Consider the following 22199-nt stretch of genomic DNA (forward strand, 5'->3'; position numbering starts at 1 on the left):
CATCAAAATTTTGAAAACGAAACGAGGTGTTTTCCCCAACTTTTAGCGTTTTTTGGGAGGGAAATTTGTTGAGGAATTGGACATTTTTGAATTTGAATAAATCAGTTCAACCACAAAATGAATTAGATTCGAAAATTTTAAGGTTTTGTTTTCGGTATATTCGAATCAAACAATGCCATACTAAATAAAAACAACGGCCCGCCCTACAGCTGAAAACTGTTACTATTTGAGAACCAGCTAGTATTAAATTCCCAAATTAAAGATATTACGTCTTGAGTCATTTAGCTTTCTCTTCCAATGCGTAAATATAACACAGACTTCAAAATTTTAAAGCAACTTTATCAAATCTTCAAACTTTTCATATTAAAGTGCTTTTGGGTTTTTTCGACATGAATAATTTATCACCAAGCTCAAATTGGTTGTTTTTGTACAGAAATTTGAATTAGCATTGTTTTCGTAAAGCTTAACTTTTTATTTAGAGTGAGAAGTCGTTGTTTTTAGCAGCGTGTCGAAATTATGTAGGAATCCTTCCGTATCCGAACACCAGCACTCTATATTGACATTCCGCGGTCGGGACGTTTAGTTATTGAGCTAGTTAGCTTATAAAGCGTTGTAGGGTTTTGTCAGCACCTTTTGTGCCCCGCAGACGGCTTCTACAAGGAGAGTGCCCTGGAACTCGTAGTATATGATACTCTAGATGTCGATCACTGACGTCGGAGCTGAAAAGACGAAGTTTAAAATGGCTTTATCAGCTGAGAATACACAATATAGACTGCTTTGGTTTGGATGGTTCAGCTTTCGGCCAAAATGGCTCCAGTTTCTAAATACTTCAAAGTGGTTTTTATTTTTCATTTGCATGTATTTTTTTACTCAAAGTATAGTGGTGAATGGAGTATATTCTGTGTCTATTACTACGATAGAGAAGAGATACGGCTACTCAAGGTGAGCGAGCATTTGGACTACTTTAAAAAATTATCTACACTTATTTGCTTTACTAATTCGACATGATATCTGTAAAAAACGAGATAAACTGACCCATAAGACCGCAACATGACTTAGCTATACTTGTACAAACACTCATCGAAGACAAATAAGATTCGTATTAACTAGTGTATCGGTCATATTAAGTTATCCCTTATATCACAAACACAAGTTCAACAGTTACGCTTCGAATTAGCGGTTTAAAAACCATGGATTACACAAAATAACCAAGTGTGAAAGGTGCTTTATCATTATTAGTCGTATCTTAGAGGTGTTTAGTGCGTTTATTAGTCGTTGTGTTGAGGGCAAGACGGTAATTCGAGTTCCCTGTCATCCCTTGGACATTTACTCGTCTGTATTACTTCACACTCTATTGATTCTCTTAGCAGTCTATAAGTTCACACAATAGCTAATTAATAGACCCTCATTGCGGCTATAAACCCCTACTACGGGAATATGAACATTACACAACGGATATGTGGTTTTATCTTCCTATATTTTATCATTGGATTTTCACAGCATGGGTTCAAAAACCCCTCTAGCAGCAGTCCCTTTAGTATTTGTGCAAGACGAAGCGAGACCGGGCGAGTATCAGATCTGTGACACTCAGGGTTCCTAGCAGGGTGACCTAAAATTTAGCAAGAAAAATTATGTAATTTGAGTAATAATTTAGGATTATCAGCACCAATTTAACAAAGACAATCTTATAATCTTCGATGATTTTGGAATTTTAAGGTTTGCACTTGGAAGTTTTGCAATCGGACAATATTGCAAACTGTTTCTCCTGATAGCTCAAAGTTAATCTAAAAGTTAAAACGCAGGATTTCACTGATGATTAAGCCATGAATTGACCATCCACAATGGTGAATAGCACGCGGACAAAAGTTTATTGATTTAACTATTGAAACAATTAGATAAGATCAAAAAGGACAAGCTTTGCTTCTTTAGATGTCGGCAAGTCTTCCCGACACTTGAATTAGCAAAAGTCATAGTTTGAATATTATCTGACCCTAAAAAGGTAACCGATAATCGATCTGCTTTTTTATCTTGGGAAAGTTGCAAACAGATGGGTAGTTCAAGAACCTTGTAGCCATCCAGCATGGAACATTTTGGAACCGGAACTTCATTGACGATATATTGACTCTCAAATCCCTCAAAATCCGGATTAGCTGAAAATCTTAAATATTTGAGTCTTGGCGGGTATGTTAAAGTTCATTGAAAAGAATCGTTCGTTCAGTAAAGCACTTCACTGCAAAGGAGTACGTACGAAATGTTATTTCCTTCATAAATAATCGAGCAATGTTTTCCTAAGTGTGCAAAGGTTTTCTGATAATTGTTCGTTTGTGTAGTAAGGTTGCAAAACTGCGACCTGCACTTGACTTTAGATACAAAAGACATGGCCAAAAATACATTATCAAATACTTCAAAAGAATACAGAACTAACTTATATCCGTGAAGTCTTTTCTCACTCGATTTAGGACAGTTTTTTAGCAGTATAACAGTATATGAAATCAGTGTCTCTTCCCGCCAAAGCAAGGAATAATGCTCAAGAGAATGAACATACCTTGCGCATTATATATCTATTAAGGAAGGCTTTTATTTAAAAGAAAACGCTGTACAAAAATATTTTTCTTTTCATCTCGTGACTGGCAATGACGCATTCTTAGGTGCGTCGCGACTGGGTGAACTAATCAAAAGCAAGGAATCATTTTCGAAAGAACGACCATACCTTGCGCAATATATATACTCATTCTGGAAGACTTTCCCTAAGAGAAAACGCTAAACAAAAGCATTTTTTACTACATCTCGTGACTGGGTCGGAACAGTAATGACGCATTCCTAAGAACGTCGCGACTGGGTGAAGTATTAGTCAAAAGCATCTGTCTAAACCCGGTCAAACTAATTTCAGACGTAGTCTTTCTTCGATAGGGTATTTTCGTGAAGTAAAGATCAGACTGTTAATTCCTCAAGAATTACTTCTTTATTTAACTACCCAGTATCCATGTTGGTCCGGCAGTAAAATAGCTATAGAACTTTAGTTTTTACAGCAGAAAAATACTGCAAATAGCTATCGCGGTTAGGTCCGCATCACCATTCATCGAGTACAGTCATCTTGTAAGATCATTTCTATGCAAAGCTATTGACGATGTACTATTCAGTACGTGCGATGTTTTCGAATCTTTGACCTCATACATGCACCGTCACCAGGTTGGCCCAACCTCCTCCCAGATTTTCTTTCTCCTTCCTTCTCACGCCTTTCGTTTCCTTCCTCGTCCATCTGATAACAAATGTATGAACAAGTCGGATGTGGTTGCCCTTGTGATTGGGTCAATTGTACAGTACAAAAACAATGTGAAGCCATTTCAATGTTATATGGCTAATTGTAGGTACCGTGTACGTGCTGTAGGTCACTCATGGTCCCCCTACTCATATCAATCAAGGTTGGTGTAGAGGTAGTACACTCATCTCTGGGGTCAATTCCCAGACTCCCCATCACATATTAGTAGTTTCACGTCTCTCCCTTGATTAAGTTTTTTTCCAGGTCGTCGGGTTTTCATCCTTCCCCAAAACCTAACACCCTAAATTCCAATCCGATCCGTGAATTAGCCTTGGGTCAGACGATAATTGAAGATTTTGAAGTTTTATTAAAAGCGCTAGACTAAAAGTAATGCTATTAAGTACGATGTATAGACAACGCGGTTCAATAACAAGCTTGATGTCAATGAATACTCAAAGCTAGTACGGCTAAGTAAAGTAACCGCTTTAGACTTAGTGTACCCAGTTTTTCCCACTGAAAGGAAATCCGTTCTACTAATGAAATCAAATTCAATCATGCTCAATATTTACGAATCGGAAATAACCAAATCCGTTGCACATTTACTAGCTGTGATTTATAGTTAGTTTGTTAATAAATCGAGTTATTTTGGTAAATATATGTCGCCTTACTCTCGCCGCTGTGGTCATCATAAGTTTGTTTCCCGGACTCGCCCCTGTGGGTAAAGTAGAGTTGCTTGTTTGCGGTTCTCTTTCGTTTTTCTCCCACCGCAAACTACAAATAAAGCATTTATTTCGGCTTCGCTACAATCCGCCTTTGCTGTAGCAGCCATTGTACCAAGCAACATGACAGAAGTCAAGAAATTTTATTTTTCTTTTTCTTATGACGGAGGTTGTCAGGGGCGTTGTCAGGATTTCATCCAGGATTTCTGCATTAATTAATAAAATTTTGGTGCCTCCCTCCCTACGCTAGTGGAGGTTGTTATATAGCGCATTATCACATCGTCTTAATGCGCTTTACATTTTCTGACCAGTCGAGGACTTGAAGGACTGCATACTGAAGAAATTATTATTTCTTAGTTCTATGACAGGTGTGTTGACAAGTTGCTACGATGTTGCAGCCTTTCTCCTTACTCCTCTGGTTAGCTACCTCGGTGCCAGACGACGAAAGCCCAAGTGGTGTGGTGTGGGGCTGTTAGTCATGGGTGCTGGTTTTTTCATCTTTATTCTACCGCATCTGTTCTCTGGAAAATATATAGCTGGTAAGTTTGATTGTGAATCAAGGATAGCGGTAACTAGTGCTCTAGTCTCTCACCTCTGTGGTTCAATTCTTGTACTTAGCATCACATGTAAGTAGAGTTTGTTAGGTCTCTCTCTTGATTCGAGTGTTTTGCTCCAGTTTCTCCGGTTAATTAACTTTCTTCCCTCCGCAAAACCTTACACGCAAATTTCCAATTTATTCTTTGTAGTTAGCCTTTCTACGACTTAGATCAGCCCAGAGGTCGTTTAAGATATTGTTATACGTGGAGGGCTGGATGGCCCGTAATGCTAGGAATAAGCTTTTGTTTTCTTTCCCCAGGGGGGAACCAAAACAAAAACTACGCTAACAATCGCTAACAGTAGGGTAACTCTAACTTCAAGTATTAAAACAGGCCCTAACTCGCAAAGTCTTTACAAATATTTATGGATCTGTTCGCAGTCAGTACTTCAAAGCTCGGTTCAATTTGTCATGCAATATTCCTCAGTATTTGTCACGGATATTTCTCTCTCAGTATTCAAAAAAAATTAGCTTGTATACGTAATATAGTATTGGTTGTTATTGTTGACGCGCATCAATTAATCTACAGCTAAACGTACTTTCAGATGCAGTCACCTGCGGCGCTCATCTTTGATTAGGTCACGCAATATGTTAAATAACATCAAGGTCACTTTATCGACCTGGATGGCCTGGTAATTGGTCGTCCACGCCTTTCCCGTTTTACTTTCGAGGCAGCCAAATATACTCACTCGTTTCTTGTGGGTTAGTTTTACGTCATGCACACGGTATGTGTGGTTAAATATCTGCCGACGTACAGACAGCACCTGACGTCATAGTGACGCAGACTCCGCCGGCAAAGTTCAATGTTAACCACGCAGCGAACAAGCCTGGTAACGTCTGGCGACAAAACCAAAAAAGCTCGTTCGGAAGTGACTAATTTTCCGTGGTTAGGAAACCACGTAGAATAACTGATACTTGTTCTGACATGTTCGGAAGTATTCTAGTAGATTTTAGATGATTAGTGTTGTCATAGGACGGGTAAGTTATTAGGAACGCGGATTGTCTACTGCACGTAGAAATGTTCAGTAGATTTAAAAACAGCCTAAAAACGTTGACATGGTCAATAAGAGACAAAATTCTTCGCGCACATGATTGAGTCCCGAACCCAGCGACGGATCTGGGGGAGGTTCATTGTCTGTGTACTACCCCATACTTTCCCCCTTTTGCCCTTTATGGCACCGAAAATGTGGGAAATACGATCTCCAATATCCAATGATTAATAGTCCCCTTCACAGTTCCCTGCGCCATCTTAAAAGGTAGCCGTGCCTTTGTATCGAAGCGAGACGAACTGTGAGCTTGCAATGATAGAGATATGTGAATAATTGTACGAGGTGTTAAAAAAAAGGTCCCCATTATTACAAGCTCACCTTTCGTCTCGCTTCGATGTAAAGGCACGGCTACCTTTCAATATGGCGCAGGGAACTGTGAAAGCAACTATTGATAAAGTTGAAACATGTCAGTACCTCGTTTGTTGTGTGCAATAGAAGGAATTATTTTTGGTTAGCCTTACGCCTTACCTCCTCCCGAGGAAGTGAAAAAAGCGCCAACACCAAACTAAATCCTTTACCATGCACTTTGCTAACCAATAAAGTGATTTTCCTCTCCACAATGCAGGCCAGCCATCATCAGAAAGGTCCATATTATGTGACGCCAATAGAACCATAGGTAGCACCAGTCCACAATGCAAGCAGTCCCACAGCAGTCTGGCTTACTATATGTTGTTCATTGTTGGAATGTTGGTTATTGGGTCTGGGTCAATACCGATGTGGAACCTTGGAGCGGCATTTATTGATGAGAACGTTAAGGCAAAATCATCTCCGATGTATATTGGGATATTTTCATGTTCGGGAGTTATCGGTGAGTTTTGCTTTTCGTATTTTCTTATTTGAGAACTGAACTCAAGAAAATAATACTCTCAACTATTACTAATGGCGCAGACAACCATGGAAAGAATAATGTAGATAAATAAATAACGAAAAGTAAAAAAAAAACCGAAAACAAAAATTCAAAGTAATTATGTCTGCCTGAAATTTAATTTTGGATTTTTGGCGCCAAATCAGAACGTCAGGTGACACAGCGCAACCGTGACGTCATAAAAACGAAGACAAAGGCGAAATTCGGACAAACAAACTTACAAGTTTACTTTCAGCAGATAATTTTCACAGCCGATCGCAGTTGATCTTAGTTTACATGGGTTATTATTGTAACTTTAAGTAAAAATAATAAAATCGGTTCGTATAATCCTCGTAGCGGTTAAACAGAATGCAATGTTTGTCCGAATCTTTAAGCTAATTTTAGAATCAGTGCGCTGCGCTATTCACCAGAAGAAGAAAAAAGAAAAGAAAAAAATGCTCGAGTATAAGACTTAGTATTACAAGTATAAATGTTCGCCTTCACCTCGGATTCAATATGATAATTTTTATCAATTTTTTTCTTTCAGGAGCCGGAGTCGGGTTTGTTCTCGGTGGCTTTTTCCTTTCGATGTACGTTGATGTTGGTACCCAGACCTCACTGACGCCCAAGAGTGAGGAATGGGTAGGAGCCTGGTGGCTAGGATTCATTGTGTGTACTGTGCTTGCTATTTTATGGAGTGGATGGCTTATTGGATTCCCTAAAGAGTTACCAACGACTCAAGAATTGAAGAAACAAAACTTGATTGGAAATAATAACAGTGTAAGTACTAAAGCCAATCTTAGACCCAGAGTCTTTTAGCGTTGCAGTGCCTGAAGAAACATTGTCGCCAACCCGCTGACCAAAAAGCCGGAGGACTGGGCTTGAGATTGTACTGAAGCACGAAACTTGAATGTGCACAGGGTTCCCATGAGGTGTGGTATAAATACTAATGTCACGTTTCACAATCTAGTGGCTTTCGATAAATTTGGTTGGACTTTTCTTTTCGACCTCACATGGCTTCTGCCTCGATTAGAATTAGTTATAGAATTAACTAGTGCGCTCTACTCAAAGCCTTTGCCGTACATCGCATGATCGAAGGCCCTCTCACCAGAAGCACCTATTTTTTTCTAAATATACATTCTTAAACACGGAAAACTTTCTTTTTCAGGCAATCGACCAAGAAGTTGGTTACGTTAAACTAAAAGATCTACCTAAAGCCTCCAAATCTCTTTTATCCAAGATCCCATACGTAGCAATAACACTAGGGATTTGCATCGAAGGTTTCTTGGTGTCAGCATTCACAGCATTCATGCCTAAAGTCATCCAACAACAGTTCCAATATTCGCCGTCTACAGTCAGTTTACTGATGGGCGTGGTTGTTATACCAGCAGCATTGTTAGGAAACTTTATAGGTAATGACATCATAGACTAGAAAATAATCCTTGCGTCAAGTCCTGTTTCAAATAACTCATCAGCTTGTGAAGTATGTGACGTAGGTCTGTGTGTGGGAGGAGAGAGGGGGGGGGGGGGTCTGAGTCAGAAGTTCGCTTTAGGGGTGAAAGAAATTAACAGCACTGAACTTTTTTCTAACTTTTTAAAGTTCAACGTTCATTGATACGTCATTTGTGACCGCAAAAGACCACAGGAAGCCCGCTTTAAATAAAAATCATTAAATGGAAATTTTAATTAGCCCCGTTTAAAAAAATCTTCACTTCTTTTATCCGACTCTGAATATACATCAGTTTTCTTGTCCTTTCAGGGTTTTCTGATAGACGTTTTGATTAGATAATATTGTTCGTTTCTTAGGTGCTTATATCTGCAAACGTTTAAATCTCCATCTTCGAGGAGCAGCTAAGATGGCGTACATGGTTAGTGCACTCAGTCTTCTGGCTGGCTGTTTGTTGTTCCTAAATTGCGATACACCATCCATAGCAGGCATCAATGGATCTTATGCTAATGAGTAAGTACCGACTCATGTGAGAGTTGTAACCGTAAAAGGTTACATTGTCGTACCAAGAACGTAACTTGTGTGATTTTTACTTTACAGTCCTGACGATCTAAACTATTAGCACGTGACATATGGTACACACATGGTACACTTACGCACGTGACGTATGCGCGTGACTGGATACAAGTAGTATCATAGTTAACACACATGAACATTGAATTAACCGTCGTTTTTTTTTTGTACAAAGGTCTTCTTCACAGCTGACGTCATCATGTAACGCTAAATGCGCATGTTCGACCATAGATTTTAAACCTGTTTGTTCTGGAGGCGTGACGTACTTCTCGCCATGTTACGCAGGATGTCAGACAGACTTTAAAAACGGGGTAATGAATTTTGAGATTAGATTTTACAAAAATTCTCAACCCTCTTGTACGACCGAAAACTCCCCGTAGCAGCTCTTCCTACCTTCCGCACCGTATAAATATTTACTGATAAACACAATATGCGAAATATTTCGTTAAAGGAGCGAGTACGGGAGAAGCTGGTATAAACTATAAGCCTCATTCCAAGGGAAAGAACAACGTATTAAACAAACTCAGCTAACATTTAGGTCTGCAGGAACTATTCGAACTAGCAACTTGTCTGTTTCATAAAACAAAATCAGAAAGATTCACTAAGTGACCCAATATGTACAATAAACTGATACTTCTTATTTTTCTCTCTTAGTCTCTGAGTAACTGCGCATGTCTTCCAAGTGGAAGTGACGTAACCATCGGTATTTGTAGGATTGACTGCGGGCTCAAACCGCTGTTTTACCTTATTTCATATTTCCTGGTGGTTTTCTTGACTTTCATGAGCGCAACCCCTGCAACAGTCGTAACACTAAGGTAATATACTTCTCTGTTAATCTCTTGAATATTCTAGTTAAATGTTGGGATAAAGATCTCTCTTCACGTATAAAACAAGAAAAACCATTCTCCGCTTGCAAAGTCATTCAGTCCCCGACAGCAAAGTAGTTACCAGTCTTTCTTCAAACTTCGGAAAGGCGTGCAAGATACTGATGAGTTATCCTATCTCTTTTCTTCACCTCCAGGTCCGTTTCTAATGATCAGCGGGCATACGCTCTTGGCATTCAGTCCAGCTTACTGAGGATTCTGGGTACTATTCCTGGACCTATTGTAGTTGGTACTCTGATTGACATGACGTGTACTTTATGGAATGAAGGGTAAGTAGCTTAAAGATTACTTTCGCTCGTCGAGCATGCGCAGCAAGAATAACTGGGCTCTGGTATCGAGAATGCATACGTAGCGTGGAGCAGTATGTTGTTGCGCTTCCTGTGGTCAGCGTACCACAGGAAACCCAACCATGAAATGCTAATGACAGTTTAAACGTTTTTGACTAAGAGTTGACCCTTTTCTTTCAGATGCAACGGTAGAGAAAACTGTTTACAGTATGACAACAGAAGACTTTCAACAGTCGTGCTAGTCACGGGATTACTATCCAAAATTATCATCACTACCTGTTACTTCATCTCTTGTATCTTCAGTCCCAAGGACCAATCAGATCAGAATGGCGTCGTCGGTAAACGGAAAGAGATAAAAGTTCATTGTGGAAGTTTTACAGACTGCGAAAGAGAAACTTACCTATAATTGTAGCACCATATCGGCACAGCGCCCACTCCATGGAGAATATCACTGCATGTAGAGTGGTGTAATGTGGAAGGATGGAAAGTCTATGCTTGAAAGTCGACGTCCGAATGTCACATCTTTCATAACAAAAAAGTGCTAGAGCACTCGAATAGTTAGCCTCTACCATGTACGTGCAACAAACCAAGCATTGCGCAATGTTTATTTTATAAACAAAAATACCAACAATATAAGATTGGACATTTGTATTCATGTCTTTTTATATTGTGGATAGTAAAGTCCTGCAGTACGACGCGTGCTATAATGGCCACCCGATTGACTTTCATATCTTGAACTTTTATTGAACTCTGAAACAATCTCCGAGCTAATCAAAGTTAGGGAAATATCAACTCAGATCGAATTGGAATTTAGCTTGTTCTTTTCGGAGGAAAGAAAGCAGAAGAACCTGAAGAACAACCCACGAAACGAGGGACCTTGTAACACGTGAAACAAGAACAGGAAAGTAGAGTATCTTGGCTGGAAAGACTCGACCCCCTGTTCCAATATTTGAATGTCACGAAGTTACTCAAAAGGAAGATCTCTGTTTTGGATGGCGGTGCTAGTACACGTTGTAGTCTGTAGACAATTTTTAAAGTGAAAAAAATAGAAAAAATGTTTCACAAAATACTAGAAAAATATTCACCACTTTCATATCGGAATGGAATTCTTATTGCCCATTTTATTGTATTAGAATCATGAACAACATATTCGTTTTTGATTTAAATATATATATATATATATATATTGATGATGATGATTTTTATCATGTTAATAACTTATTTTTAATTATACTCGATATCTGAACAAATAAAATGAAAAACACGAACATTTACATAATTTTTTTGTTTCTTTATTTTATTTTATTTTTTGAAAATTGTTAGTGAATTAAAGATATTAAAATTACAAAAACTTCGAGATCACAGAACAACTTTTAATTGAACATCGTTTTCCAGGAAGAAAAAAGCGTTTCCCAACATCATGCTATTTTATCGAAACCAGACACAACCCTTTGGACTGAAAAAAGTCAGGGCATGGCAAACTCACAGATTGAACCCTGAAACAACCTCTGGGCTGATCAAAGTCAGAGCAGACTGCAAAATCACAGATAAAACCCTGAAACAACCTCTGGGCTAATGACTCTAAGTTAAGGCGCGAATAATTCACAGATTGAATTGGAATTAAGCGTATTAGGTTTTGCAGAGGGAGGAAAACCGGAGAACCTGGAGAAAATCGAGGGAGGTCCAATGCCCCGCCGAAACCTAATGGGCGAGGTGAGTGCACAACCCTAACTAGAACGAATCTTGAACTTGGAATCTTGAACTACGAACATCGACGCAAGATACGCTAACATCAATACGTTTCCTGTCGAAATACCTGTAATCTAGCATTGTTAAAGTCTGTAACGACAACTGTCCCATCCACAGTTATTGCAAGATCCTGAGGCTTATCAAACTGTCCGAGCTGTGCTCCATACGAACCGAACATCGAGATCCTCCCATCGCTGGAAAATACTTGCACACGATGATTGCCCGAATCACTCACGAATAACCGATCGCGTGAATCAACAGCCAATCCTCTGGGGTCCTTGAATCGGCCTTCACCGTGTCCTTTCTCTCCTATCTTGTAAAGGAACATTCCTCCCTCGTCGAAGACCTGGACCGAATGATCATCAAAACTAGCAAAGAGTTTATTTTTGTGTCGAGTTATGAAGTAAGGAGCAACGCGTTTGCCAGAGGGATGAAAATCAGGACTTCTAAAATCCCCTTCGTAAATTCCTTTGGGGGAAAACATCTTAACGCTTCTAGAAAGGGAATCACAAACAAAGCAAGAGCCGTCGGGAAGACAACACAAACCCAGAGGTCGCTCAAGGTGTCTTTTTCCAAACGTCTGTATACATTCTCCTGAGGGATTATAGACTTTGACGACATGACTATCGCTGTCTGTGACTAGAACATTGCTATCATGGTCGAACGCCACGCCTATTGGATTGGATAATGTCGTATTAGAATTCCCATCTTCTCCTAGTCGACGCAGGATTTTCCCTTCTAAACCTAAAATATGAACTCTCTTGTTTCTGGAATCCGCTACAGCAATGACGTCATCTTCATTTACGGCTACTCCACAGGGACGACCAAAATGACCCCTGTTAAATCCCAGGATGCATAGCGGTGTCATGACGCTACTGCTGACAGATCCTATGGATGGGGTACTCAGGCTTTGCCTAAGGTATTCCATTCTTGACTTGACATATACTTGGTAAGGACTGTCGTGGATTGGCTGTCCCATTACCGTGACGTGTATTGTCAACAAATCAGGTCTTAAGGGAATGAAACTGACCTTATAATGCCCATCTTTCAAATCTTCTACCCTGGGTTGAAGAGTATTGCCTTTCTCGGATTCGATGGATACCTCAAGCCGATCGTCTTCCGAATAGCTTATGTTACTTTCGGAATCCTTGGTGACGACTTCGAAAAGCATTCGTTCTCCTGCCCCGGTCACCGCTTGTTCAAGACTATCGCTGATCACTTCTGTACAAGATGGATCTGTAAAGCTCAGCTTGATTTGTCCAAAGTCTGTACTTTCCAATACTCCAAGGATTCGATTATTGTGGTGATAGTCAACGTTTATAGACTTGTGTCTCGCTTCTTCAATCCTTTCGTTCAACAGATCATTAATCCTTCCTATTAACGAATTACGAAGATTAAGTATTTCAATGTCAATATCCCTATCGATAATCCCTTCTACGGTATCTCTTGCTTTCTCCATTTGTAGTAGCTTATCTTCATAATCCTGCTTATTAAGGAAAATTTCCTGTCTTAGGTCCAGTTGAATGCGTTCGAGTTCACTGACCATTGCCTTCTCGTGATTTCTAAGAACACGTACCAAAGCGTTGATTTTATCACGAACGCTCGTTCTCACCGCCACAATCTTCCCTACAGCACGGTTATAATCAGCTTCGGTCTTTTGGAGGACATATTTACAGGTTGATATTTTGACGTCTAGTTTATCGATGTATGAGTTGATTTCTTGCTCGCTTTCTAGTTTTGCATCGTTAAGTTTGTTTAATCTATGCAACTCGTGTATTCCTGTCTGGCATTTCTCGCAAATACACTCCCCACAGTCAACACAAAAGAACGCCAAAGGCTCACTTTCATGAGACTTTTGAGTACAATTCCTCATTTCTTGAACAAGTTCTCTTAAATCCTTAGAACAAATATTTCGTAGTTCCAAAATTCGATGCAACCTCATGGGCTTCATGTTGTCGTGGACCTCAATGCATTCTTGACAAATAAGACACTTACAATCAAAGCAAAACGAAGTAGCCGAGGTGTGTCTGTCACAGCCAGCACACGATAATTCCACTTTATCCTGACCACAGTCAAGAACATTTTGTAAAGAGCTGATAAAATAAGGCGATGGAAGTGCTTGTAACGCGACTCTATCCTCAAAATAAAATCCATAATTACAAACAGGGCAGCGTAATTTTTCGAACAGCTTTGTCGCTCGTTGGAGCTCTTTCAAGCAGTTAAAGCAAAAGCTGTGAAAACATGGCAAGGTTTTGGGTTGTCTGTAAAGTCTTTCACAAATAGGACAAGTCAGTATTTCCTTTAAACTCTCTGCCAGAGTTGATTCAGCCATGGTTAAGACAGTAAACACTCATCTAATTGAGTTGAACGCGTAAAAGCCGGTCACCTACCTCATTTGACTGACCTCTATTAGCTTTCAATGTTGATTGGCGTTCATCCATGAAATGGCTCGTTGTTTTGAATCTAAAGTCTCTTATTTCAATTCAATCTCGTTCAAGCGAAAGGATCAGAGAAGCGTTTGTTAAAAAATAATTAATATGTAAATAGCTTTTTCTAAAAACAAAGTTTGTTCATTTGGTAGATTACGCAGGGCACCCAACGAACCGTCACGTGAACATTTCATTTTTTGGTGAGCAACAAAAACTAGTTGGCTTTGCTATCTTTTCGATCTGTTAAATAGCCACTTAAAGCAATCAACAAAATATATGATCAATGAATTGTTCGTCAATGACATTTTACATTATTTACTTAAAAAAAGATGTATGTAGATTATTAAGATTCAGTGCATAATACAGTTAATAAACGTCCTCGAATTTCTTCTAAAAAAATGACTTCTTGATCTTGTATCTATTTAGTCAACGAGATATTGTTTTCGTAAATAAGATTTTTCTTTTTTTAATGACAAAACATATGAAAAAATTTCAATCAAACACCCAAAGTTCCCATTCAGTTCCATGTATAGGAATTTATGAAGGCACAAGTCTATCCAATCAGAACCATCATCAGAAAATGATTGACAGTAGGCAGAAAAGCCATTCCAGTGTCGTACAAGAAAGACGAAGACGTACTAAAAAACATGGCGGAACAACTTCATACTTTTGCCTTCCCTTTTCATACAAAAATAAACGTGAATACAGGTGAGCTACTGCTCTAAAGTAACTGGAAGTATTTTATTTGTCTTTAGAAAAACGGACTTTACCACGGTTTTGTCAAAAATGGCAGTCCTACATCTTATTAATTGTTGCTCGAGTTAAACTTTGGCTCTCTTTTGTTCGAGAAATTAAAATCTTAAAAAAATATCCCAAATGTTTTTGAAAAATGCTTATTTAAAATAGTGTAAGCTTTCAACTAGCTGTTTTCATTTATTCTTTTGTTTTATGTAGAAAGTCCGCAAGAGGAATTTCCACTTCAAGAAATTTCTTGCCAAACTCCGCAAAACAATCAAGAAAAACAAGAAGCAAAGGATGGAGAGAGCGAAGGATTGAAAAACTCTCCTTTCCAGCTACGAAGACTTCCAGAACTAAAGAACGAACAACAAACAGAGAAAAAGCTTCCAGTAGTTAGTTCAATATTACGTTTTGTTGGGCATTTTAAAAGATTTTCGTCGAAAACACGTTTCTTAAAGCTCAACTAATGTTTTTTTTCTTCTTCTTCTTTTAAGATTATAGAGAAGAAAGAACAAAGAAAATCATTAGAGGTCTTTTCACCGCCAAAATATTTCATCTTTAATGAAGAAAGAAGCCCTGTTCATCTAAATGTTGAAGCACTTAGACCTCAAAAAGAAAAGGTAAAGAGAAAAACTTATGTAATGGCGTCAGTATTCTATGTTGAAAGAGAAAAAGGCAAAAAGGTTGCCTCGAACAACTTTAGGTGGCTCTTAAAAGTTCTTGAAAGTGTACTACGATTTCACTAACCAAATTCAGACATGCATTGTTTCTTTCTTTGTTATTTTTTCTTTTTCTCTTCTTCTTTTCTTTTTCTTTTTTTTTTTCTTTGTCGTCTTTTCCTCCCTCTTTTCTTTTCTTCCATCCTTCTTATTTGCCTTCCTTCCTTCTTTCCTTCCTTTAATCCTTCCTTTCTTATTTGTTTTTTTCTTTCATCAACTTGTTTATTTCTTATTTTTTTAAATTTGAAAAAACTATGGATGCTTTAAGAATGTTTTTTCTTTGAACTTGTCTTTATCAGACAACAGGAGTGACGTTGTTTGAAGATGACCTGATAGATGAGGATGCTAACCATTTGTTACGTTATTACCACTGAGGGGCAGCATACCACAAACTTTAATCCTATTTTTGATCAAAACTACAACATAGATACGTTCTGCTCAAACATGTATGTTACAAATGTACTGTAATTACTAAACTGATTTTTGAAAAATAATAAATCTGACAAAAAGTAACGAAGAAAATTGTTGGTTAAAAGCATTAATTTTTTGGACCATTTGCAAAATATTTGGCATTTTTTTCCTGTTTGCTATTGCTCATTTATAATTATTATCAATGCTCTATGTACATATATCTTACTGGTATAAAGGATGTTATTTTCATGGAATACCGAATAATGGAAAAGGAAAGAAATAGAGTGGATAAAAGCGCTCGTTTTTCTGCTTACCTAAAGCCTTATTTGTCTTTTTTGTTCCACGCAGTAAGCCAGCAGGTCTGAGGTTATAGGTTTTCAACAGCAAGCCCACAACCAGCATAGTATAATAGCCTACAGTCCCTAGAGTCCAGAATAAGGCATTCAAATTTATTCTACAGTGATCCCAGAGTGTAATCTATCAAACACCTTCCACCTCCATAAGCTCACTGTCATCCAGTTCTTCCAGAAGTTCATTCTCCTTTGTATTTTCCTGTTTGATGGCATTTTCTTTCTTGATGGGTCTAGGTGTTTGACTTCTTCTATCCTGAGAGCTTGAGGTGTTTCCTGTGAGAATCTTTCTGCTCTCTTCAAAGTACTGATTTGGATGGTTAAAGCCAGGCATGTCTTCTGTTGAATGAGTCAGCTCGAAATAACGGGTGCAGGCAAGTTGGTAATGAGATTCTTTCACTAAATTCATTACCTGAGAGAATAAAATTAAAAAAATTAATCTGTGACTTTGTATGTTGTTATGCATATGCTTGTGTCACAAGTGAAGACCTGGCCGAGTGACTAAAAAAAGTCAACTCCCCCCTCCCCCTTCCCCCCGCCAATGGTTTCAAATGTTGATTGAAACAAAGTACCTGATCCAGTCCTTCTTTGCCAAGTTTGTGAGTTGCCAGCCTCTGTTTGAGAAGATTAGGTTCTGTGTGTCTATATGGACACCCTGAAATAAAATTGTTATTCAAGGTTGATCTGATGCACTAGATATTTGATATCAAGTCTTTCTGCTCGATTGGTAGAGCACTCGGACTTGGGCAATTTCAATATTATTATCAATGTCATTGTCATTAATTGTCATCAATCATTCAACACTGATCATCATCGACAGCATCTGCATCATAGCCATCAACACCACTATCACCATTATAACTACCATCCCAAGCCAACATTACTTCATAACCACTACCATGATCTTCGTATCTTAATTTTTATCATCACCATTGTTACCACTGTCTCTGCATGCACCACAACCTCAAACTTTCATCATTAGCATCAACATAATAACCACACCAACACCTACAATTGCCATCATCGTCATCACTTTTCAAAATAAAAACAAATTCAATCAACTCAAATGATTACATCTTACCATGACAGTCTCCAGGCCCTGGCTGACTGGACATGATAATCTTCATACAGCTGTAAGGTGTGTAATCTGCTCGCTTGCCTTCTTTGCCATAATTATGTCGAATGTTATAAGCATACTGCTTGTCAAACTGAAGACAGGAGAGAGCACAGCATTAGACATGAAATATTATTGACTTAAACAATGTTGAGAGGTTAGATAAGGTATTCAATTAGGTATGGAAACAGTTCTCCTAGTTAAAACAAAATGCTGTATAGAATGGCCTTAGATAGAATGCTATTTGCAAACTGTACAATTAATACTTTATAGTATACCTTATCAAGTTCCATTACTTTTGAAAATTCTGACCTCCAAAATATCAAAGACTCCTCAAGCGAAATCCCAATGCCCTAAAGAGAGAAAAACACATTATATATATATTACATAGCTGCAGACCAACAATACAGCTTTATCTTGCAAAATGTTTAGTAGTATACCTTTAAGAACAAACCATATTGCATACGGCCACCATGCTTCAAGTGATGATGTTCACGGAGAGATTGATGGAGATTGCGCATGCATAAGGGAAATGATTTCCATGCAACCTGAAAACAACAATAAAATAGAATAGGTTCAAAATCTAGATAACTCACTACAATGTTTGATAGATTCTAGACATCACACTATGGTTTTTACATTCTCAAGAAATAGCAGTATGTATATTAATATTTTTGTACGTACAGCATCAATTTGATCCAAGCTTATTTTACCACCAGCAATGTTCTTCTTCTGACTATAATCTTGACCCACATACTGCCGACTGAGAAGCAAAGGTATAAGAAATATCAAAACAGAAAAATTATGACCCCAAAGAGGCTTAAAGTAAGAGACTCTCTAGCTCCAGTGGTTCTCCACAAAACTTATGACAGAGAAGCATTGGAGCTAGAGCCTCAGGAACCCAAAGTACCAAAAAGCAAAATGGTTCAAAAATATTTTTTAATCAATATTTAACCTGAGATTGGTGAGTCTTGGGAGAAGTCTTTCGTCCTCCTCAAGATATGGTAATGCTCTGGCTGTTAGCTAAAAAGAAAATTAAAACATAATTAGGGATCTATGTGATGATGCAATTTATCGTAAAAATACATTTTTGTCTGATAAAACAGACAATTGTGCTAACTTTTAAGACTAGACAACACAATTAGGGCTATTTATTGCCTAAATGTCCTATGTTCACTTACTGCTAATGCATGAGATAGGTTGGTGCGGAAAACATTGGATATGATTGAAGAAAGCTCATTCCGAGGAACATAGGCATATCCCTAAAAGCAAAGATAATTCAGTTATCAAATGTGGGTGATTAATAATAACAATAATTTGGAGGGCCATAATGCAAACTACTGGGCTACTGGTAATCTATGTCTACCCTCGTTAAATAAAGTCATATCATCATTAATAATAATATAATAATAATAATAATAATAAAAATAAATTTTATTAATGTTTCAAATTTTATAGCTTGAGACAGGTGCATTGATAATAGGAGACATCTATTACTAATTTTATGAATTTTGAATAATGACTATGACTGATTTAATTGAAATAATACAGTCTTCATATAATTAAAAGAACACTGCCTGAGCCAAAGGAGATAGGTCATTCCAATTCCTAAACGAATTATGGGCATACATCTAAACACCAATTATTGGGTAGTTTAAAATGGCTTCATCCACTTACAAGCAATATAGCTGTATATCTCAACACTAAACTCCCTGTTCTTGACGAGAATAATAAGAAACACAAGTTATTCCAGATATGATAAGATTGGGTCTTGGAATGAATGACCTATCTCCTATCACCTATTGCCTATTGACTTTGGCTCTGACAAACCCTTTTATAGATAGGGGTAATTATAGACTTATCAACACAGATTGCAATGTATTTGTTAGTATTCAAAATCAAAATATCCCTACACTTACTCCTTCAAGATACACCTTCCTTGAACGGACTAAATCAAGAGCCTCTGTAAAAGGTACCTACAGTAACAAAAGAAAATCACGAAATATATTTTTTCAAAAGCTTTAATATAGCATTTAGTACCTGTAGTGACTGTAATTTCGAGAATTTTAATTTCAAGCATGTCAAACCTTGTAATATTGAGTTGCTTGGACTAGCTGTAGTGGAAGATTATATCCAGAGTCCTTGAGCTTTATCTCAAGACGATCCTTTTCCTCCTTACTGATCTATCACCAAAACCAAAATAACTCATTAATACATAGAGTAAATATTAAGAAATGTGGGTACCTTGAAAAGATAATCAACCTCACAATTCCTGTGATTTTTACACCTTTTTTGCAGGACACACATTGATAACAGTAATTTTATATTATCAAAGTGCATATCCTTGTAAATATAATGATAGTTATTATTATTACTATCATAATTACAATTATAATAATAATCATTATTATTTTTTATTATTATTATTATTATTATTATTATTATTATTATTATTATATTATTCATTCATTCATTCCATTTAGTCATTCAATTCTTGGCATTCACCTACGTCATCAAAACTTTTCCAAAGACTTATACACAACAAAACCTCTACAAACTGAAAGAGAAACTAAAACTGAATATCTCAGCCAAAATTCTAGCTAAAGTAAGTTTTAAATATGGAGATATGAGTGACTGACTATCGTTGATTGATTATACTAATTTGGTTGAAATGTATGGGTCCACCATCTTCGTGTCCCATTGAGGGGCACAAAATATTCAACAAACAGTTTCGAGGAGTGAATACTTTGGATTTTATCATGGTTTTTTCATGATGTCACATGAAAGCCAAGAATAGATACTTTAATGTAAACTTACATCAGTGTAGGATAGGTTGTTGTGCTCAAGAAAAGAATCAATGGCTTTTGGATCAATTTCAAAGTCAAATCGAAATCTAAAATGATAAACGCAATGAAAGAGTAAGACTATTTTTGAATCCATACAATACTTTTGTGTTCCTTGATTACATACTCATATAATCAGGGTTATATAGCCTCATTTCAGTGTCAAAATATTCACAAATGATAGGGCACAACTTACTCACATATTAAACCCTGTAACAAACTCAGGGCTGATTAATGTCAGTGTATGGCTAACTCACAGCTTCAACCCTGAAACAATCTCTGGACTGATCTAAGTCAGTGCCCCGGGCGGGGGGGGGGGACTCCCTTGTAGAAGGGGGCGGGGGTCCTTGTCGGAAATTCCGAAAAAGACCCCTAAAAGGGACCTGTATTTTAGGATGATGGGAGTGGCAGTGATGAAATTTCACCCCTAAGAGGGACCAATCAATGTTTGAAAAAAAGGAATTACAATGGCTAAGAACCTAGCTTGCAGACTAGGTGCAATAAAGAAGCTTAAGGTACGTATATAGAAGCCTGTCGTTGATCTTATACCCTAAAAGGGACCACAAAATTCAGTTGGTGTGCAATCTGGCCGTTATCACCCTAAGCGGGACCAAAACCTTGATTTCAAACCCTAAAAGGGATGACGAGGACCCGCGCCCCCTTTCCTAAGGGAGTCCCCCCGGGGTCAGTGCACTGTTAAGTCACTGAACAAACCCTGAAACGACCTCCGGGCTGATTTAAGTCTCTGGGCATGGCTAACTCACAGATCCAACCCTGAAACAACCTCTTGGCTGATTTAAGTCTCGGCACAGCTAACTCACAGATCAAGTGGTCCTTGAAACAATCTCTCGGCTGATCTATTAGTTATGGCATGGCTAACTCACAGATCAAAGTGGAATTCTAGTTGAGTTTTGCCTGTTTGTGTTACCTGAATAGTTCTGTTTCTTGGGTTAAAAACCACCTTCGTAGCTCTTCCCTAAATGGTTAATTAAATGAAAAATTAATTCTAAGTGCAGAAAATGCCCAAAACATTTATATGTGCTTGAGTCCTACATCACCAAGTCGAGGAACACCAAGGATCTTAAAAGTAGGGAAAAGGGATTTAAGAGTTGAAATTTTTTTTTTTATATAACTAAATCAAATTTAGTAATAAAAAAGCATTAAACCTTGACTGCCTGTGATCATTAGTCTGAGGCCACGTCCACACTATGCCGGATGAATTTGAATCCGAATTTTTATTTATTCGGTTAGGCCTACCATCCACACTAGTCGGGCGAATCCGGAACAATTCTTCACCGAAACGAATTTTCAAAATGGAACAGAATAAATAAATATTCGGATTCAAATTTATCTGGCATAGTGTGGACGGGGCCTGAGTGACTGTACAACTTACGATCTACAATATGCCAGTCGTAGGATAAAGTGAGATATGTGATCTTTTCTTCTTTCATTATGTATTTCATTACTCTTCTTTTTAATGTTTTCTTCTCCCTGAAAATGAGTTGATTAAGTTTAGATTGATGTCAAAATGTGATTGCACATAGTTGAAACTTGAGGAGGTTGGGGTTCTGAGAAGAATTCCATCCCACAGGCTTGCATTTATAATACATACATAAATCCATGCAAAATATACTTACTGTAGCTTTGTAATTTACACCAACGAGTTCCTTTAATGCCTTCATAGTATTCTTTTTGTACTCATCGCTATCTTTCTTGTACCTGATGGAATTTGTCTCGATTTCTCGAAGGACTAAAAGTGAAACAACATCTCCAAGTTAATCAATCTCACCTAATAACTACGTATACTGTATTTAGTTAAACTTAATGCTTTTCAGTAACCGATTCCCATGGTGAACGTATGTATTTTGTACCTTTAAGTCTTTCTACAGCAAATTCTTCAAACTCTTCCAGCGATATATTATCAGTTGGAGGCAGTCTATACATCTGCAGTCGATCTGGGTATCTCTTGAAGTCAGGGACAACCGACAATACGACTGGCTGCTTCAACCTTTTTGGTACATCACTTTGCATCTTAAAGCAATGTAGACTATCTAATACTTATTCTCTTCAAAAAATATATTGCTACAGAAAAAATTCTGCGATTTTTTTGCAAAAATAAACGAGAAATCGAAAATCGAGATTTCTTCTTCTTCGACTCGCGATTTTCGCGCCAAATTTCAAGCGATGTA

The 22199-nt window shown here is 37.8% G+C and overlaps 4 protein-coding genes and 1 long non-coding RNA gene across 8 annotated transcripts; 2 read left to right on the forward strand and 3 right to left on the reverse strand.

The window, feature by feature from the left end:
* Positions 1 to 511: 511 nt before the first annotated feature.
* On the forward strand, positions 512 to 10901 carry LOC116287262 (solute carrier organic anion transporter family member 4A1-like). Of its 3 annotated transcripts, none has more exons than XM_031693925.2 (10): positions 512 to 942; positions 4336 to 4517; positions 6188 to 6430; positions 7014 to 7246; positions 7635 to 7878; positions 8273 to 8426; positions 8662 to 8797; positions 9141 to 9301; positions 9508 to 9639; positions 9838 to 10901. In XM_031693925.2, the coding sequence occupies exons 1-10, from the start codon at positions 698 to 700 to the stop codon at positions 10061 to 10063; spliced, it is 1956 nt and encodes a 651-aa protein (XP_031549785.2). In that variant the 5' UTR covers positions 512 to 697; the 3' UTR covers positions 10064 to 10901. The 3 variants fall into 3 exon arrangements, with proteins under 3 accessions (XP_031549785.2, XP_088888475.1, XP_088888476.1); XM_089032349.1 differs by lacking the exon at positions 512 to 942 and adding an exon at positions 3295 to 3422; XM_089032350.1 differs by lacking the exons at positions 512 to 942; positions 4336 to 4517 and adding an exon at positions 5423 to 5551 and having other exon boundaries at positions 9838 to 10899.
* On the reverse strand, positions 3607 to 5331 carry LOC116287263 (uncharacterized). Its single transcript, XR_004196051.2, has 2 exons — positions 4571 to 5331; positions 3607 to 4499 (listed from the first exon to the last, which is right to left on the reverse strand). It is a non-coding gene; the product is annotated as an uncharacterized LOC116287263 (long non-coding RNA).
* Positions 10902 to 10927: 26 nt separating the features above from the next.
* LOC116287261 (E3 ubiquitin-protein ligase TRIM45) lies at positions 10928 to 13871 on the reverse strand. Its single transcript, XM_031693924.2, has one exon. The coding sequence runs from the start codon at positions 13736 to 13738 to the stop codon at positions 11450 to 11452; it is 2289 nt and encodes a 762-aa protein (XP_031549784.2). The 5' UTR covers positions 13739 to 13871; the 3' UTR covers positions 10928 to 11449.
* Positions 13872 to 14317: 446 nt separating this feature from the next.
* LOC116287322 (uncharacterized) lies at positions 14318 to 15698 on the forward strand. Of its 2 annotated transcripts, XM_031693990.2 has the most exons (4): positions 14318 to 14543; positions 14790 to 14965; positions 15068 to 15193; positions 15592 to 15698. In XM_031693990.2, exons 1-4 carry the CDS (start codon positions 14483 to 14485, stop codon positions 15664 to 15666), a joined length of 438 nt encoding a protein of 145 aa, XP_031549850.1. In that variant the 5' UTR covers positions 14318 to 14482; the 3' UTR covers positions 15667 to 15698. The 2 variants fall into 2 exon arrangements, with proteins under 2 accessions (XP_031549850.1, XP_031549849.1); XM_031693989.2 differs by lacking the exon at positions 15592 to 15698 and having other exon boundaries at positions 15068 to 15328.
* Positions 15645 to 22190, reverse strand: LOC116287321 (DNA primase large subunit). Its single transcript, XM_031693988.1, has 15 exons — positions 21882 to 22190; positions 21648 to 21760; positions 21404 to 21501; positions 20939 to 20986; positions 19985 to 20060; positions 19255 to 19350; positions 19087 to 19143; positions 18349 to 18429; positions 18123 to 18190; positions 17852 to 17930; positions 17608 to 17715; positions 17446 to 17520; positions 17135 to 17261; positions 16626 to 16708; positions 15645 to 16465 (listed from the first exon to the last, which is right to left on the reverse strand). Exons 1-15 carry the CDS (start codon positions 22039 to 22041, stop codon positions 16184 to 16186), a joined length of 1551 nt encoding a protein of 516 aa, XP_031549848.1. The 5' UTR covers positions 22042 to 22190; the 3' UTR covers positions 15645 to 16183.
* Positions 22191 to 22199: the final 9 nt, after the last annotated feature.

This window comes from Actinia tenebrosa, unplaced genomic scaffold (genome assembly GCF_029948245.1).
Source record: "Actinia tenebrosa isolate PJP-AT-01 unplaced genomic scaffold, QUT_ActTen_1.0 PGA_scaffold1__47_contigs__length_23844297, whole genome shotgun sequence".
NCBI classification, from domain to species: Eukaryota; Metazoa; Cnidaria; class Anthozoa; order Actiniaria; family Actiniidae; genus Actinia; species Actinia tenebrosa.

What these genes read in the sequence shown, in the direction of transcription:
- LOC116287262 (XM_031693925.2), top strand. Translation starts at nt 698, where the DNA reads ATGTCGATCACTGACGTCGGAGCTGAAAAGACGAAGTTTAAAATGGCT. An exon ending in ATTGTTAGGAAACTTTATAG is followed by an intron (nt 7,879 to 8,272) that starts GTAATGACATCA and finishes TTCGTTTCTTAG; the next exon opens with GTGCTTATATCTGCAAACGT. An exon ending in AGACAGACTTTAAAAACGGG is followed by an intron (nt 8,798 to 9,140) that starts GTAATGAATTTT and finishes TTTCTCTCTTAG; the next exon opens with TCTCTGAGTAACTGCGCATG.
- LOC116287261 (XM_031693924.2), bottom strand. Translation starts at nt 13,738, where the DNA reads ATGGCTGAATCAACTCTGGCAGAGAGTTTAAAGGAAATACTGACTTGT.
- LOC116287322 (XM_031693989.2), top strand. Translation starts at nt 14,483, where the DNA reads ATGGCGGAACAACTTCATACTTTTGCCTTCCCTTTTCATACAAAAATA. An exon ending in AAAAATAAACGTGAATACAG is followed by an intron (nt 14,544 to 14,789) that starts GTGAGCTACTGC and finishes TGTTTTATGTAG; the next exon opens with AAAGTCCGCAAGAGGAATTT. An exon ending in CAGAGAAAAAGCTTCCAGTA is followed by an intron (nt 14,966 to 15,067) that starts GTTAGTTCAATA and finishes TCTTCTTTTAAG; the next exon opens with ATTATAGAGAAGAAAGAACA.
- LOC116287321 (XM_031693988.1), bottom strand. Translation starts at nt 22,041, where the DNA reads ATGCAAAGTGATGTACCAAAAAGGTTGAAGCAGCCAGTCGTATTGTCG. An exon ending in TGCTGTAGAAAGACTTAAAG is followed by an intron (nt 21,761 to 21,881) that starts GTACAAAATACA and finishes TTTCACTTTTAG; the next exon opens with TCCTTCGAGAAATCGAGACA. An exon ending in GCTTGGATCAAATTGATGCT is followed by an intron (nt 17,716 to 17,851) that starts GTACGTACAAAA and finishes TGTTGTTTTCAG; the next exon opens with GTTGCATGGAAATCATTTCC.